Source organism: Lissotriton vulgaris, chromosome 2_1 (assembly GCF_964263255.1).
Source record: "Lissotriton vulgaris chromosome 2_1, aLisVul1.2, whole genome shotgun sequence".
In the NCBI taxonomy this organism is placed as follows: domain Eukaryota; kingdom Metazoa; phylum Chordata; class Amphibia; order Caudata; family Salamandridae; genus Lissotriton; species Lissotriton vulgaris.
The window spans coordinates 700709909-700725303 of NC_141687.1; the positions used below are offsets into that span (position 1 = coordinate 700709909).

At 44.4% G+C, this 15395-nt stretch overlaps 1 protein-coding gene across 1 annotated transcript in view; it reads left to right on the plus strand.

Moving 5' to 3' along the window:
• Positions 1 to 3716: 3716 nt before the first annotated feature.
• Positions 3717 to 15395, plus strand: part of GALNT18 (polypeptide N-acetylgalactosaminyltransferase 18) — a 1615994-nt gene continuing 1604315 nt past the window's right edge. Inside the window, exon 1 of the mRNA XM_086955949.1 lies at positions 3717 to 4358. Coding sequence (XP_086812075.1) covers positions 4124 to 4358 — 235 coding nt within the window. The 5' untranslated portion in view covers positions 3717 to 4123. The remainder of the gene's footprint in view (positions 4359 to 15395) is intronic.

Sequence of the window (15395 nt, forward strand, 5' to 3'; positions counted from 1 at the left end):
ACTTGCTCCATCACGACTTCATATAACTTGTGGGGTACACTAACCCTGGTATCGGCAGTTTCAACTTGAATGTATTCATTCAAGTCAACTGTCTTCAGATGATCCTTCAGGATCTTGCGAGCTATGGTAACTTCTGCTGTGCTGTCCAGCATTGTCTTGGCCCATTCCCCGTTCTTGAGTGGTGTCCTCAAGATCCTCGGCATGTCTGATTTTTTGACTTGCTACCTTCTTTTTGGTGAATTGGGTTTTCTTATGTTTTGGAACGTGTTGATCGTCTTTGGATTTCACGTGTTCTTCCTTGTGTTCTGACCGTCCTCTTCTTTCCGATTTCTGTGAAGAAGTCTGAAAGGTACGAGAGGAACGTGTATCAGTATCTTAATATCTATCAGGGTTTCTCATACTATCCCTGTTTCTGAGGTTATACCTCTTTACAGAGGGCTCCTTTTGAGGAGACCTACCTCTGGATTGAGAAAGCTTCTCTTTAGGAAGTTTCTGTCTAGTATTTTCCCACTTCTTTTTAGGAGTAGTTAGATTGTTTTTGATAAAAACTTTCTCAGGGTTTTCTGTTAGTTCAGGCTTCACTGGTTTCCCACCCAAACTATCTCTACCTAGTTCTTCATAGGATTTTTCTATTATTCTGGCCAGTTCATATTGTTGCTCAGTTACATCAAGTTCTTTTAGTTTTGGGCGGATTACCACGGATGCAGCTTCACCTTTAATATTAGCTAATATTATAGCTGAGACCTGTTTGAAATCCTTCAGTAACTTCATACCGAGATTTAAACCAGGCTCTGCCCTTATTTATTTTTAATCTGTTTCAGGACGTCTGGTATTATCGCCATGGATGGAACATCATGTATTTTTGTGTAGATTGCTGCAAAGACTGTACCCCAAGTGTCACAGTCCTCCAGGTGTGGTGTGATCCCCATTGGTAAACAGATTTTTAGAATCCTGTGTTTCTCATGAGGTGTACTATCAGGAAATACTGCCTCAATTTGAGTAATTTTTTGAGCTAACCAGAATGGAATGTGTTCCCTGTTTGTGGGTAATTTACTGATTGTATAGTCTGTTGTGTAATTTTGTTTGTGTTTCCCTGATGAGGGGTGTGCTGTGGAATTCTTATAGCAGGTTGGAGTTAGAGTCTGCATAACATATTGTACTAATTGTCTATGTATTTTAATGAATTGTTTTAGCTGAGCTAATAGTTCTACATCTGTCATTCTGTCAATGTCAGGATGTGGTGTATAGCTGGCTAGTACCAGCCATGTTGCTCCTGGTCTACCTTGTGGACCGAGCCTGGTAATGTGATTTTGATGTTGTAGGGTGCCTTTAAACCAGAGCTGATGCTCCTGGTAAGTTAGTGGAATTTCAATATCCTCGAAAGGAACGGATTCTGCTGGAGGCTCCTCTATCTTGTAGAAGTGAAACACATGTGATCTCGAATTCGCTTCAGGGAAGATAATCCATCAATAGAATACCTCTGTCTGCAGATATTCGTGTGCCTCTATGACAAAAATTACCCTACCACCTCTCAATGATAGGCCATTTTGTATAAGCTCTATAGCGATAGTTTTCCGTATGTTTTCCGGGATGATTATAGCACCCGCATCGTTTTCCTGAAAACCTGTAAGGTTTAAACCCGGTTGGTTTGCATTTACTGCATCTCCACCGTTTTCTTCGTCACTATTCGACATTTTGTTGTCTGAAAGTTTGCAGAGCAAGTTTCAAGGAAACAAAGATAAGGTGCACAATATTTTGGAACACTGTATCCTTCAAAATTGAACAAACCAAAAAACTAATATATATGATTTTTCGTCCTACTCAGTTATGGAGGATATTTTATCCTTTAACCCACTCCAGACGTCTATTGGAGTATTTTACGGGAAAAAGGGGTCTCTGTGAAAAGCACGACCGAGTTACTCTAGTATCTAGCTATAAATTAGTGCCTTACCAAACATTGGGCGCCATGTAGTGTAGTTCCTATATTCCCAATAGGCTCTGCTCATTGGAATAATATATCCTATAGCTGTGATGTAGGACTTATGTCTACTAGGTCGCTATCGAATATATTAAACTTAATTGTGAGTGCCAGCTAGCTCAGAGGTCACTAGAAACTTTCTCAAATTCACAAGAAGGGATTAGTTTCTGACAACCGCAAAAACATGACAACTTTGTTTCCCCAAGTGCTTCTAAAATATGCCTACCCCGATGTACCTAATCTAAGTTTATTTGCAAGGTAAGAAGTAAGTGTTGTGTAGCATAAGTCTAGTATTCTTTTGTCAAGTATCTATCCAAGATATCTCTTAGGCTCTAATCAGCTCCGTACCTTGGTTTAGAATGGAAGAGGTCTGGTTTTTCTTTGTCTCAGGACTCAATTTCCCAACACCCTGCAAGGGGAGCCTGGAAACACTGGAGCTGGATTTCTCGGCAAGAGAAAAGACTGCGTCTCTCTCAGTGCGTCAGCTGGAGGGTCGGCTTCCTTCGGCACTTCCTGTAGCGAGATGCGTCGGGCAAGTAGATAGTCGAACTGCTCTACACCACTGTGTGTTTGCTTGGACAAGTATGGGAATATTTACACCTTGAAGGTGCCGAGTTTGACGTAAAGGTGGACATAATAACGACATCAAAGAGTCTCAGTTCTTTGAAAACTCCATGAGTTCTTGGACAAATCGTTGTGGCTTTTCGGAACTAGTGGAAGTAGCAATGCCGTATTTGGTCTGCATGGGCTATGTCTAAATATGGTTATGATTTCTATGCCTATATAAGGACAAGGTGATTTATACCTATATAAGGGCATTAATCTGGAAAATTAAACTAGGGTCCTAAAACGCTATACAACAATACTGCCAAAAACACATAGACACACATGCTATAATTTAGGCTTAAAGCTTTTAGTCAGGATGTTCTGTGGTGCAGGCTTGCGCCTGATGGTTCATGCAGATGCGAGATTAACACATGGTCCGCTCTACATGCCTGGCAATGGTGCGGAACATAACACACTTCTTTGGGAAGAACATTGCTAAACATTAATTACGTTGAGTAGCAATAATGGCAGACAATGTAGGAGCAGGGCTAGCAGAAATGTTTGTGTTCAGGCATAAAACATATTAGGCATGTAGGTTTGTGCTTCCAGTACCAAATTGAATAGAACTATGGATATTGAAAGTAAACTGAACAACTTAGTAAGTTGGTGTAAGACCATAGACACAATAGCTCTAGTGTTGTTTAGGTCTCTGTTGCAGGCCTAAGACACTCTTAGGCAGTTGTGCCAAAAGACAACACAATAATACCTTTGCACGTGAACATTTAAATTATAGCCATGTGTGTCTTGGATACTGTCTCTGATTGTGATAAAGTACACATCCCTCGCACCTAATTTGCACGTTACCTCAACTAAGATTGTGCTGAGTATTTTTAGATCGTGAATGAGTGGGGGTATTCTAAAGACCATAGCGAAAAAAGTAAAAAATGGAAGTGAGATCTAAAAAAAAAAGCGGTATTTGTACAAGCTGCAGCTTGACAGACTCAGATGCCACAGCACCACTGCACATATCACACCTCCTGCCATGCATGACGTGTGCACTAGAATCCCTGCTCAGACATGCACTCTCCGACATGCCACATGGTGTACATGCCTCGAGCCGAGAAACCCACGCCTCTCGCCTCTGTGGTTGGCCAGGCTGCGCTGTGAACACAGCCACTGCAGTCAGGCCCTCATTGGGCCGTAGAGCTGTCATTGAAGTCGGTGCAGCCCGCCCGGTTTCCCTGAAAGCTGCTATTGCCGTGGACGTGATTATCACCGTGGCTAGCTGCATTGGGAAGCCGCGCAGGCTGGCAAACTAAGTTAACAACACTTGAGCACTTGGCTGCCAGCTTGTTTCCTCTGGCTTGACAGGAACCTGCTCTCATGAAGCAGTCAGCCGTGCAGTGTGTTTCCTTTCATTCCACAGTTCGGGCTAATGCCGCGCTGTAGCTGCCAGGATCCGAGAACGGGCAGAGAGGTATTTTAGTCGATGGAATGTTAGCGCTTTGAATGGAAATGTGCTGACCGGGAAGGGTTGGTATATTTAGCGCCTTTGATTTTGGATTACGGGTTTTTGGAGCTATATGGAGGGATATCAGAATGGTCTGCACCAGGAAAACCAAAACTTTGGTGTCCACTTGTGTGATCCTCAGTGGCATGACTAACATCATCTGCCTGCTGTACGTGGGCTGGGTCACCAACTACATTGCCAGCGTCTATGTGAAAGTGCAGGAGCCGGTCCCGGAGAAAAAGTTGGAAGAGGACAAGGGGGAAACTTTGAGGATTATTGAACGCCTGGACCGCTTGGAGAGCGTCATCAATCAACACATACAAGGTAGAGTGGCGCCGCTTGCCTGGCTCCGGCTCGCTGTCCGCACGGGTACCCTGGGGGCTTACGCTGTGCAGGGGAAGCCCCCGGACAGGTGGGCTGTGGCAGTGGTGCGCGGTACGGACAGTTGAACGGTTGCGGTGAAAGGTGTCAGCGGCGAGCATGGAAGGGGAGGGGCCGTAGCTGGTGTAAATATAGCAGATGGCTCGCTAAGTCTCTCCTGTATAAGCAGCAGTCGGGGGTCACTCTTTAATTCTAAATAATATGATTGGGGTTTGGAAATATGGCATTGCACGTGTTTTGCATTCTGGGCACTTCTAGTGTTGGTGAAGTCCTGTTGTGTGAAATCCAGTATCTCTCAGATAGTGTGACCTGAAGACGATTCCGCGTGCAGGGGGTTCGGTTCACTGGATTTTCGTGGAATTTCAGGGGAAGGAATAGAGCATTGACTTGCACATGTATTTTTGGAGGGGATACTGATGTTTCAGATTTCAGCATTCGCGCTGCTGTGACAGTGTTGAAAGATGTCCATTCATTACGTGAACTATTATTATGTTTTTAAACCATTGTTGGTGATCGGTCAAAAAACCGGGTTCCTCTCTCTAGTTTGCTTCTGTCAAAATAACGTGACAGTGAATTTCACATACAATGATGCGCCCAGTGCGCGTGGTCCTTTCTGCCGTCTTCCCTGCCTTTCCGCTTTGCTTTTCTAACTCCCACGTCTGAGTCTGACTCTCGCTCGTTCTGTGTTTGAAAATATTCCACCCAGCCTCCCCCGCCTTATTGTTGGCTACGCCAGGCTGCTTTATTTGCACGGGGAATATGAACACAGTGCACACGTAACGAGGTGACTGTGGCGTCACGCACAATGATTCTCCATGTCCCCCCACCCCTCACCTGCAGAATGTAATGAGGGCCCCCTCCTCAATATCTCACAGATATTAATTGTCCACGGGCTGAATGGGTGCACCCTTAAATGTTGTAGGCCCCCTGAAGAGTCACCCCCACCCTGCTCTCCAGGGGTGCGCGTTACGCCCCTACTAGGTGAGCGTGGTCCCTGTGGGTCTAAATTCGCTTCTGTTGTTACTAGATGCTAAAAAAACCTCCACGAGGCGTGAGGATGCTGCACATGAAACATACTTAGAATAGCAGTATCTGGTCAACCCCACAGACCACCTGCCCGCGCGCACGCCTCTCTAATGCCTTCCCAGCTTTCCTTTTAATTCCGACCTCGGTGATATTTGATTCTGTAGTTTCAACTTTTGGCACGCGGATGCACTTTGCACTCTGATTGCTTGCTTCACTGGTTTTATGATTGGATCGAGTCCTTCTTCAGTTGTTTTCTCACATGGATGTGGTTGCATGGCATAACTAACATTTGCAACAAAAGAAGTTAAGTTAGCGTGGTTAGTGGGCCACACATGCACCACGCGCCGCTGAAATTAAAGGCATCAATTTGAAGAAAAATTGAAATTTTATTTGGGTATGCATTTATGAGTACAATTTACACAACATTTCCTACGAGAATTTATTAAACAATTAGACGACTGCTTACTTTGCACTGGAGCTCTCTTTTTCATGTTTATTAAATCCTTGAAATTGCTCCCGGCTCTGCTTTGCAACACAATACATTTTCCCATTATGGGACTTTTGTCCAGCTCAATTTAATGCATTGGTTTTCATTGCCCGAGGCCCTCAAATTGCACTCATAAAAAGATGATTGCAAAGGTATTTGAATAAATGCTTTTAACGCAGTTTGTTTTTTATTCAAAGTATTTTATGGAATTTAATGTAGACAGATGCTCTGGTTATGGGCACCGAAGGAGCCTGCGCTGCAGATAAGAAGGGAAGGATGGATCCCGCGAAGCGCAGAGCCAAAGATTCAGACCCAGGGCAGATCAAGGGGGGATTCGACTTAGCTGCATTGACCAAAAGTGGTGATTGAGGTTTCCTAGTGTTCTGGAAGGGAAATCCAGAGCTGAAACCATATTTCGAGATGGTTTGGTCACCCAGGCAGTAAATTCGCAAAAGAAACTGCTAACTATAACAGATGCCTGCAAGTCAGTGGTTTGTAAGGTAGAGAAGTGGAGACAGTATTGTTAGGTTATTGTGTTTGTGTGTATATATTAAAGTCCCGAATACTGAGTGTCAAGAAAGGGTAGACAAAGCTGATGCGAACTGCTTTTAATTTAGTGCAGAAATGAGGATGGTCCTGGAATTTGAACATATGAGTTTGCATGTTAAGAGTACTTGCATAAAGTAAAAGTATACCTTATCAAATGCACACTCAGATGTGTGCACCTAGGTGATGGTTTGCATGACTTATGCTCTCAACATGGGCAGCGTCGCACTGGGACAGAAAATAGGTCTTGGCAACAAAATTAAAGTGACCCCCTCTCCCCATTAGTGAAATACATAACTAAAAAGGTTGCCCATGTTTGAAGAAGCTTTGAACCTGTAAAGACATAAGTGCTTTGCAAGGTATAGCAAACTGCATGGATTTCAGATTGCTGCAAGCAATGTTTATTTTAAAATCATATAAATCAAAAGTAAAAACCAGCTCAACAAACCATAAAACAGGCCACAAACAGCTCAAAAAAGGCTCTCATGCTGATCCGTCAAACCAGCCCTTTGGGCATAGCTTGTTTGTCCTGTAAACCAGCTCAAGACTGGACATGGGGGGTTCACGCATGGAAGGAGGAAGGTTTAATTTAAAATTAAAATAAAAAAAAACGTTAACTTACCTTTGCTGGCCCGGTCCTGCATCGTGTCTGCTCCTCTTCTGGAAGCAGGAAGCCTCCCTCCCCTCACCTAAGCCAATCGCAACGCTGCAATTGCAGCATTGTGATTGGTCGGGACGCTGACCAGCCATGGCGTCCATGGGGAGGCCGAGTCTATGGGAGAAAAGGCCGAGTGCTCATAACTGTTTTTGTTGGCCCACAGGGCCGACCAAATAATCAGTGCCCCCAGCAGTGGCTAAGTCACTCCTCCCCTCGAGCAGGACCACCCACCCTCCCGCCACCAACCAAACACTTCTGTTTTCTGGCAGTACGAGAAGCAGAAACATAAAATGGTATTTATAATACCAATTATATTTCTGCTTCTCGCACTGTGAGAAAGCGGTGTGGCGCCGCTCCTCTGTCCACATGGAGGAGCCACCCTTGCTGTTTTGGTTGAAACAAATAGAGAGTGAGTACTCAAGCTTAAGTGTAGTTATCATCATGTCGTTGTTTGGGCATAAATAGAAGCAAGAAACCTGATCTCCTCTGTGTGTGGGATCTTTTGTCTTGTGCATCCGAGCCCCTGTTGTCGTCTTTAACATTTTTTTTGAGGAGTTGAAAGTTAAAAGATCTATCATCAGCATTTCTTTTCTATGGAAACAAAACATGTAGAATCCTGCTAATGTTGCCCTGTTAACAATTGTATTTAAACTACACGGTATAGACAAAAAGTGTAGTGTGCCTATTCTTTTTGTAAACATGGTCTAGGTCCCGTGGCCGTCACTTGGAAAATGTCTCCCTTGATAGGTCCTTACATATGACTTGAGGCCACTATAGACATGGGACTCCCAACTAAATTTTGAACATGTAATCTAAATACCTATATATATGTGTGGTAATGCTCAGGGCATTTGAACTAACAAAAAGGTGATGAAAGAATGCTTGAATTAATCTCAGCCAATGGTGATAGCTCTGGGCGTCATTCCAGGGCATACTTTTGGCCCATTGTCATACTCTACACAGAGACTAGTCTTAAACAAATTAGTCTTGGTCCTGCTGCAATAAGAACAGTCCAGCCCAAATTGTTATCACAGATGGAAACACAAGCAACCATTCTCAGCCCTCGGTCAGGATGTGTTGGGTTCCTTTTTTATATTCTGAGCCATTTTGATTATTTTCTCAGATTGCAAGTCCAGACTGTGACACATTATTTTGTAACATATGAACATTGTTGCAGAATGTGTTTGTTTGTTGTCTCTTGTGTGTTAATATTGCTATCACTTTGTCATAAGTATACACATTAATATAGATTGAATACCCCTTCAAAAGTGGGAATTGAAAGGCCAGATCTGATGTCATTTTAGCAATGTGCATCTGGTTAGGTTAAGCCCACATATCTTATTGAACTTGGGCACAATATTTTGTAACCCATTATTACATTGTTGTAGGATGTGTTTGGTGTCTCTAGTGTGTTAAAATCACTATCAGTTCATCATACATTTGCAGATGAATATAGTTTGAATACCCTTTCAAAGGTGGGAATTGAAAAGGGTGATATAATATAATTTTAGCACTGGGCAACTAGTTGGGGTAAGCCTACAAATCTTATGCTGTCATCTGTCTTTCTTCCAAGATCATGCGTACTAGGAGTCAGGGATGTTGAGATGATGAGACATTGTGATGAAGGATGCTGGGAAACTGTGGTAGAGAGAACTTGGGGCACTTGGAATGTGGAACACTGAGAAGCTGTAGCTCCAGGGTGCTGGAACACTGGGATATTATGACTCTGGCATGCTGGATTATTGGTTGAAGCAATTCTTTCATGATAGCAGTTTACAAGTAAACTGATGGCCTTCTATAGCCCCCGCCAAAAAACTTCGATGTACTTCTATTGCTGATCAATGTTTATTTATATCCATTAACTGATTTTTAACAGACGTTTGCTCTCCAGTTCTACATGTAGGGTATCAACTCTCAGTATGTAGAAGACTAAAGAACTGAACTAGCTTACCGTATTGATTTTGCAACACCAGCAGCTGAGTAATAGAATTGGTAGTGCTTGAAGGAGAAAAAGTCACCAGAAGTATGGACCAGCAGCCCACCAAGGAAGTCATCCAAGCCATCATGCCCGGGATCGGAGATGCTGTCCTTCACCTGCAAGAACTAAGGGGTCCCTTCACAACATATGCTGTTGTTGAAGCCGCATCTCTAAAGTTTTAGTCCTAGGACTCTCAGCAGCACAGCTCTCGGTTCTAACACAACTGCACTACTGCAGTGTTTCCAACTCTGCGCTGCAGAGGAGTGCCGCTACACCTCCTTGATATGCAGACATTGGGATCCATCCTAGGGGGATTTGTATGTCCTATTCAGTAGAGTGGTGGGTGCAGGACGCTCTCCCTAGTTCATGCATTCTATCATCTCTCATCAGACCAATGCCTACAAAACAATTTAAAAGAAACGCATGAGTGCAAGTTATTCCTCCTTCAAATTAGCCATGTATCAGCCTATACGCTTATCTCATATGCAGCAGAGGGGGTCCGTATACGTAATGCAAGATATCGTATGTCGGTAACTTGCATTATTTGGCCACCTGCTCAGATGTGGCTCTTCAGTCAATTGTTCTCTTGAGCCTTTTAACTCCAGCTCACACTTAGTCTTGTTCTCACATCTCCATTTCTTTTAATTTCCTCTCCCTTCACTTTGTCAGTGGGATGACTTTTCTATAATGTGGTACAGGGAGCTTTTGTTCATGGCAGGGTTTTCACTCTCTGACCTGTCTACCAATGTTCCCTCTGTTCTCAGTGTCTTGACACTGCCTGGAAGGTGCTTTTAATTTAATCTCAGTTCTGCACACGACTGCATTACACGCCATTATATAAAACAATGTCACTGAAGCAAAGTTAATTTTAATACAAGCTTATGCCAGAAATTTAAATGAAAAAAATATGCAGCCACTAAAACCTGGCTGTCATATGCTTGTTAAAATTAAAAACATTGAGGTGGCCATTTTACTAAAGTTTTCATAAATAAAAAGTCTCTCAATTGTGCCATGTGTTATATTACTATCAACATGGCAGGAATAGATCCCCACAAAACCACGAACTCAAAATGCAGACAATATTACAGTGTCACTTTATTACAAAAAAAATTAAAAGGCGAAAATACATCACCATCTAACTTGGTACCCAAGTGGAGGTACAATACATGGACAACATATAAAGGTTATGCAGAAACAAATAAAATAAGACCCACTTTGAATCTGATTCGTCACTGTAGAAAAAGGAACTTTTTAGGCGGATGTGAGCAATGCACATAGGGTTTGTGCAGTCATTGCAGTAAGGGAGCCAGTGGATAACGTGATGTGACCCATTGTCCTATTCATTATGCTGCAAGAGAGTTCGAGGAAAATGTGCATGTATGGATGTTTTGAAAGAAAACAACAGTCTGTCAAGACAATTAAAGCTATCTCAAAAGTCGAACCTAAAACAGCATATTCGTGATTTTGCTAAGAAGGCCAGTCGATGGGTAGGGGACCTTATAGCAAAAGGATATTGGAAGAGATGCTTGATTATTTTCCATAGGTTTTCACATGGGTCTTGTCAGGGGCTAGGAAGGAACTGGTTCAGCCACAGAGCAATAGAGAAGCTCTTTAAGGATGGAAGGAAAAGGGTTTAATCACACCGAAAATACTTCTCACTGCCAACTGTTATGATGCGTAATAAGCGTGTTGCAAACTTGCATCTTGTATCATTTTTCCATTCTTTACAAGTACGGTTCTTCAGCCTGTAGAGGAGCATGGCAGTGGAAAGGAGGTGAGGCCTTGGCTGGGTCAAGGTGCCCTTCTCTCTCTTCAACATTTATAAATAGCATATTACCCTTTTTGGATAGGCAGAAATTGTTTATCTCAATACATTTTTTCATGTGTTTAAGTTATAAAGAACCAGAAACAAAGAAGACAGGGGTAAATCGTTGCCGTTTGATAAAATACGATTAAGTAGGTCTTGTGAGCGTAGGTTGAGTTGTTTCCTCTGAAAATTGATTGTTGGATATAATCTGAGAGTCAGTAAGCTGTGATTTCTCTGGTTACACTATATTATGGTAATACCAATGCACCATGTGCTGTAGTAATTAATCTGTGGCAAATGTACGTATATTATTGTAGTTGTTCCAAATATCATGCTTCATTGGACCACAATGTTCCAATTCTGCAAGGAATCCACATCCACACAGCACGCCCTTGCCGGTTTAGGGGCGCATCTCCCAAATATACACGTTAATCCAATTTTGCATCCATGAATTAGGAAACATACTGGCAGTCCAGGATTCCAAATTCAGCAATGTTTATTTCAGCATGCAACGCCTTTCGGCACTTAGCATTTGTGAAACAGTGACCTGCCCAATCACCCCGACACAAATATTCCTGCTGCATAAACATAGAAAATATAATTCACGCATTCAACTGCAAGTCACTCTAGAGTACTCGAAACCGTTTAAAAATCTTAATCAGAATTCATAAAAAACATTTACTTCTATTATAACGGATACTGCATTGTCTTTGTGACCTTACACTGGCGTTAATTCATATAAGTTGTTTGACAATTGTACACCCATATAACAATTCAGAATTCGATGTTTATCCTCATAGGAGTGACTGTTGGTTCCAAATTGGTGGATGAGATTGACCATCAGATTGGGAGATGCTGCTGCGCCCAGGACTAGATTAGGCATCAAGGACTCTTGTATTTTATGGTAGACATTTGCCACTCACAACTAATTCAGTTTTGCTAAGAACACAGTACGCACCTGTAAGCGAAACACAGCGCAAACCTTTTTATCAAAATAAACCTTAATCGGTATTACAAACAAAATAGGGTATTTTATAGAAAAAAAGAGTTGCTTTTAAATCTAAGGAGTTTGCGAATATTCTTGAGGTTCCTAATAGCCAACTACTGAAGATATGACTCGCCATCCTGTCTGCCTTTCCATGGAGCTAACTTAATTATTCCAGAACTGTAAAGTTCTTCATTGATTTACAAATACAGTTCTGCCCTGACTCCCTGCTTTCGCTTCTAGACATGCATGTGATGTGCAGGTCATGACCTGCATGTGGTGTGCTGTGTGTGACATGTAAATGGAAACTCCGCTTAAAAAGCGAGAATTCGTCTGCAGCTGAAATTAACATATTTTTTGCCTAACTGGTCTCACTGATCTATAGCTACATATTGATAATTCTTCTAGGGTAGAGCATTGGCCTCTGAGGGTAGTAAGTTGATTAAGATCCTGCTCTAATAGTCAATACAAAACCGATAATTTACTGTGCAATAAAAATAACTGTCAAATAGGAAATTAAAACAGAGTATTTAGTTCTCCCACTGGGGCTTTCGTTTTAAGGTAGGAGGTGTATTTTCTTCATAGGACTCTGCTGCTACTCTTGCTAATGGCCAGATTCTTACAGATTGATTACACTATTTGTAAGAATAACATCAACTAGAAATTACGTAAGAATACAAACAAACAGGTATGCTTGCACACATGTACACACATTGAGAGCAGATAATTGTGAAACCAAGTTACTCAAGTCTATTTCTTTATTTCTTTACCTTCCATCTCAAAATGACCTTTACTTAGGCCCACATTGTGAATTGGGTGGGCACATTGATGCAGTATGTCGATTGTCTTCAGCCTGAATTGGGACTACTGCAGTTGATTCCTGAATTAATACCCTATTTTTGGCCCTGTTCCTACTGGAAGAGTTCACCAATCAACCAATCAGGGGTTTATAAAGTGCGCTACTCACCCATGAAGGTCTCAAGGTGTTGAGGGAGGAGGGTGGGGTGGGAGTGCAGCTCCGGATCAGTCAAAGAGCCAGGTCTTGAGGCTCTTCCTGAAGGTGTGCAGAGTGGGGTAGTATCTGAATTTGACTGGGAGCTCGCTCCAGGTCTTTGCTGCGACGTAGGAGAAGGCTCTTCCGCCTGCTCTGGGTCTGAAGATGCATGGGGTCTCTGCCAGCGCGAGGTCAGCAGAGCGGGGGTTCCCTATGAGTGCTTGGAAGGAGTCTCTTTCGTTGAGGTATTTGGGTCCGATGTGGAGGGATTTGTAGGCGTGGGTGAGTAGCTAGAAGGTTACTCTCTTCTCGATGGGGAGCCAGTGGAGGTCTCGTAGGGGCTGGGTCATGTGCTTGTGTCATGGGGTTCCGAGACAAGTCTGGCTGAGAAGTTCTGGATGGTTTGTAGCTTGTGTAGCAGAGTTTTGTTGATTTCGACGTAGAGGGTGTTGCCGTAGTTCAGTCTGCTGGAGTGCGTGGGTGGCGGTCTTTCTGCATTCTGTGGGATCCACTTGAAGTTCTTGCGGAGGATGCAGAGGGAGTTGAAGCAGTTGGAGGCAACGGCGTTGATCTGGTGGGTCAAGGTGAGAGAGAAGTCTAGAATGATGCAGAGGTTCCGGGCATGGTCCGTCAGGATGGGTGGGTTTCCGAGGGCAAGGAGCCACCAGGAGATGTCCCACACAGTGGGGGAGGGTCCGAGGACTAGGCCCTCTGTCTTATCCAAGTCCAGTTTTAGGCAGCCGTAGCTCATACAGACTGCAACGTCTATCATTCCTTCTTGGAAGCTGAGACTGATGTCTTCGGGGTGCTTCATGAGAGACAGGATGAGCTGGGTGTCGTCGGCATAAAATATATTGCTGAGCCAATGCTGTCTGATGATGAAGGCGAGGGGGGCCATGTAGATGTTGAAGAGCATGGGGTTGAGCGAGGATCCTTGGGTTACTCCACAGTTGATCTCTGTAGGTTCAGAGAGGAAGGTAGAGAGTCTGATCCTTTGGGATCTGCCGGAGAGAAAGGAGTGGATCCAGTCGAGGGCGGTTCCTTGTATACCGGTGTCGTGAAGTGTGGCTGCCAGAGTGTGGTGTGAGACGGTGTCAAAGGCTGCGGAGAGGTCTAGGATGGCAGGATGACAGCTGCAGTGTGGCCCTGGTCGAGTAGCATGTGGATGTCATCGGTGACGGAGAGGAGGGTGGTCTCGGTGCTGTGGTTGCTGCGAAATCCAGACTGGAAAGAGTCAAGGATGGTGTTCTCTTCGATGAAGGTGGTCAACTTGGCGCTGATGAATCTCTTGGTGACTTTGGCTACATAGGGAAGGAGAGAGATGGGCCGGTAGTTTTCCAGGTCCGTCGGGTCGGCCGAGGGTTTCTTGAGGAGAGGCTTGACCTCTGCCTGCTTCCAGTCGTTGGGGAAGGTGCCGGATTCGAGGTAGGTGTTCATGGTCCGGCCTAGTTCAGGTGCTATGGCGGCGGCGACTCTGTGGTAGACGTGCGGTGGGAAGGGGTCTCGGGGGGCTCCTGAGTGGGTGTTCTTTATGGTCGTGGCGGTGTCATCAGCGGTGGCATATTTCCAAGTGGTGATGGTAGGCTGATTGTTGGTGGTGGAGAGGGGGGTGGTGTCCGGAGTCTGTTCGCTGAAGTTGTCATAGAGGGCCTTGATTTTCAGGTGGAAGTAGGAGCTGAGCTTGTTGCAGATGTCCTGCGATGGTGAGATGTACATGGCTACGCTGGGGGGTTTGGTGAACTGCTGTATGTCGTTGAAGATTTATTTTGTGTTACTTGCATTGGTGTGGTTTTTGTTCTTGATATAGGTCCACTTGGTGGCTCTTATACGCTAGTGATATTCATTCATGGCATTCTTGTAGTTGTTCTAGTCTTAGGTGTTTTTACTGTTCCGCCAGAGTTTCTCGAGGCGTCTGCAGGAGCACCTGGCTTCTTGGAGGTCGGTGGAGAACCAGGCGGCCTTCGAGGGGCATTGCTTGACGGGGTGGCAGAGGGATGGGAGCTTGTCAGCACAGCCAGTGATCCAGCAGTGTAGTTCTTTGGCTACAGAGTTGGCGTCAGTCGCGGCGGAGGGGGGGTCATGGAGGAGAGTGATGTTGAGGTGTTCCTCTGTGATCCTGCTCCAGTTCCCTTTGGCGGGCACAGGGCGGGTTTGGGTGCGGTGGTGGTGTTGAAGGTGAAGTGTACGCAGTGGTGGTCTGTCCAGCGGGGCTGTGTGGTGTGGCTGAAGTGGATGTTTGTCCCTCCTGCGAAGATGGGGTTGAGGATTGTGTCCGGCTCTGAGAGTGGGGGTGGTGACAAGTTGCTTTACTCCTAGGTTGGTGAGGTTGTCAAGGAGGGTGGTTCAGTCAAGGTTGCTGTGGCTTTCGAGGTGGAAGTTCAGGTCTCCGATGAGAATGTATTCCGTGGAGGTGATGGCGTGGGGTGTGACGAGGTCGACAATGGTGGTGGCGGTAGAGGTGCAAGGACTGGAGGGTCTGTAGACGAGGGTCCAGCGCAG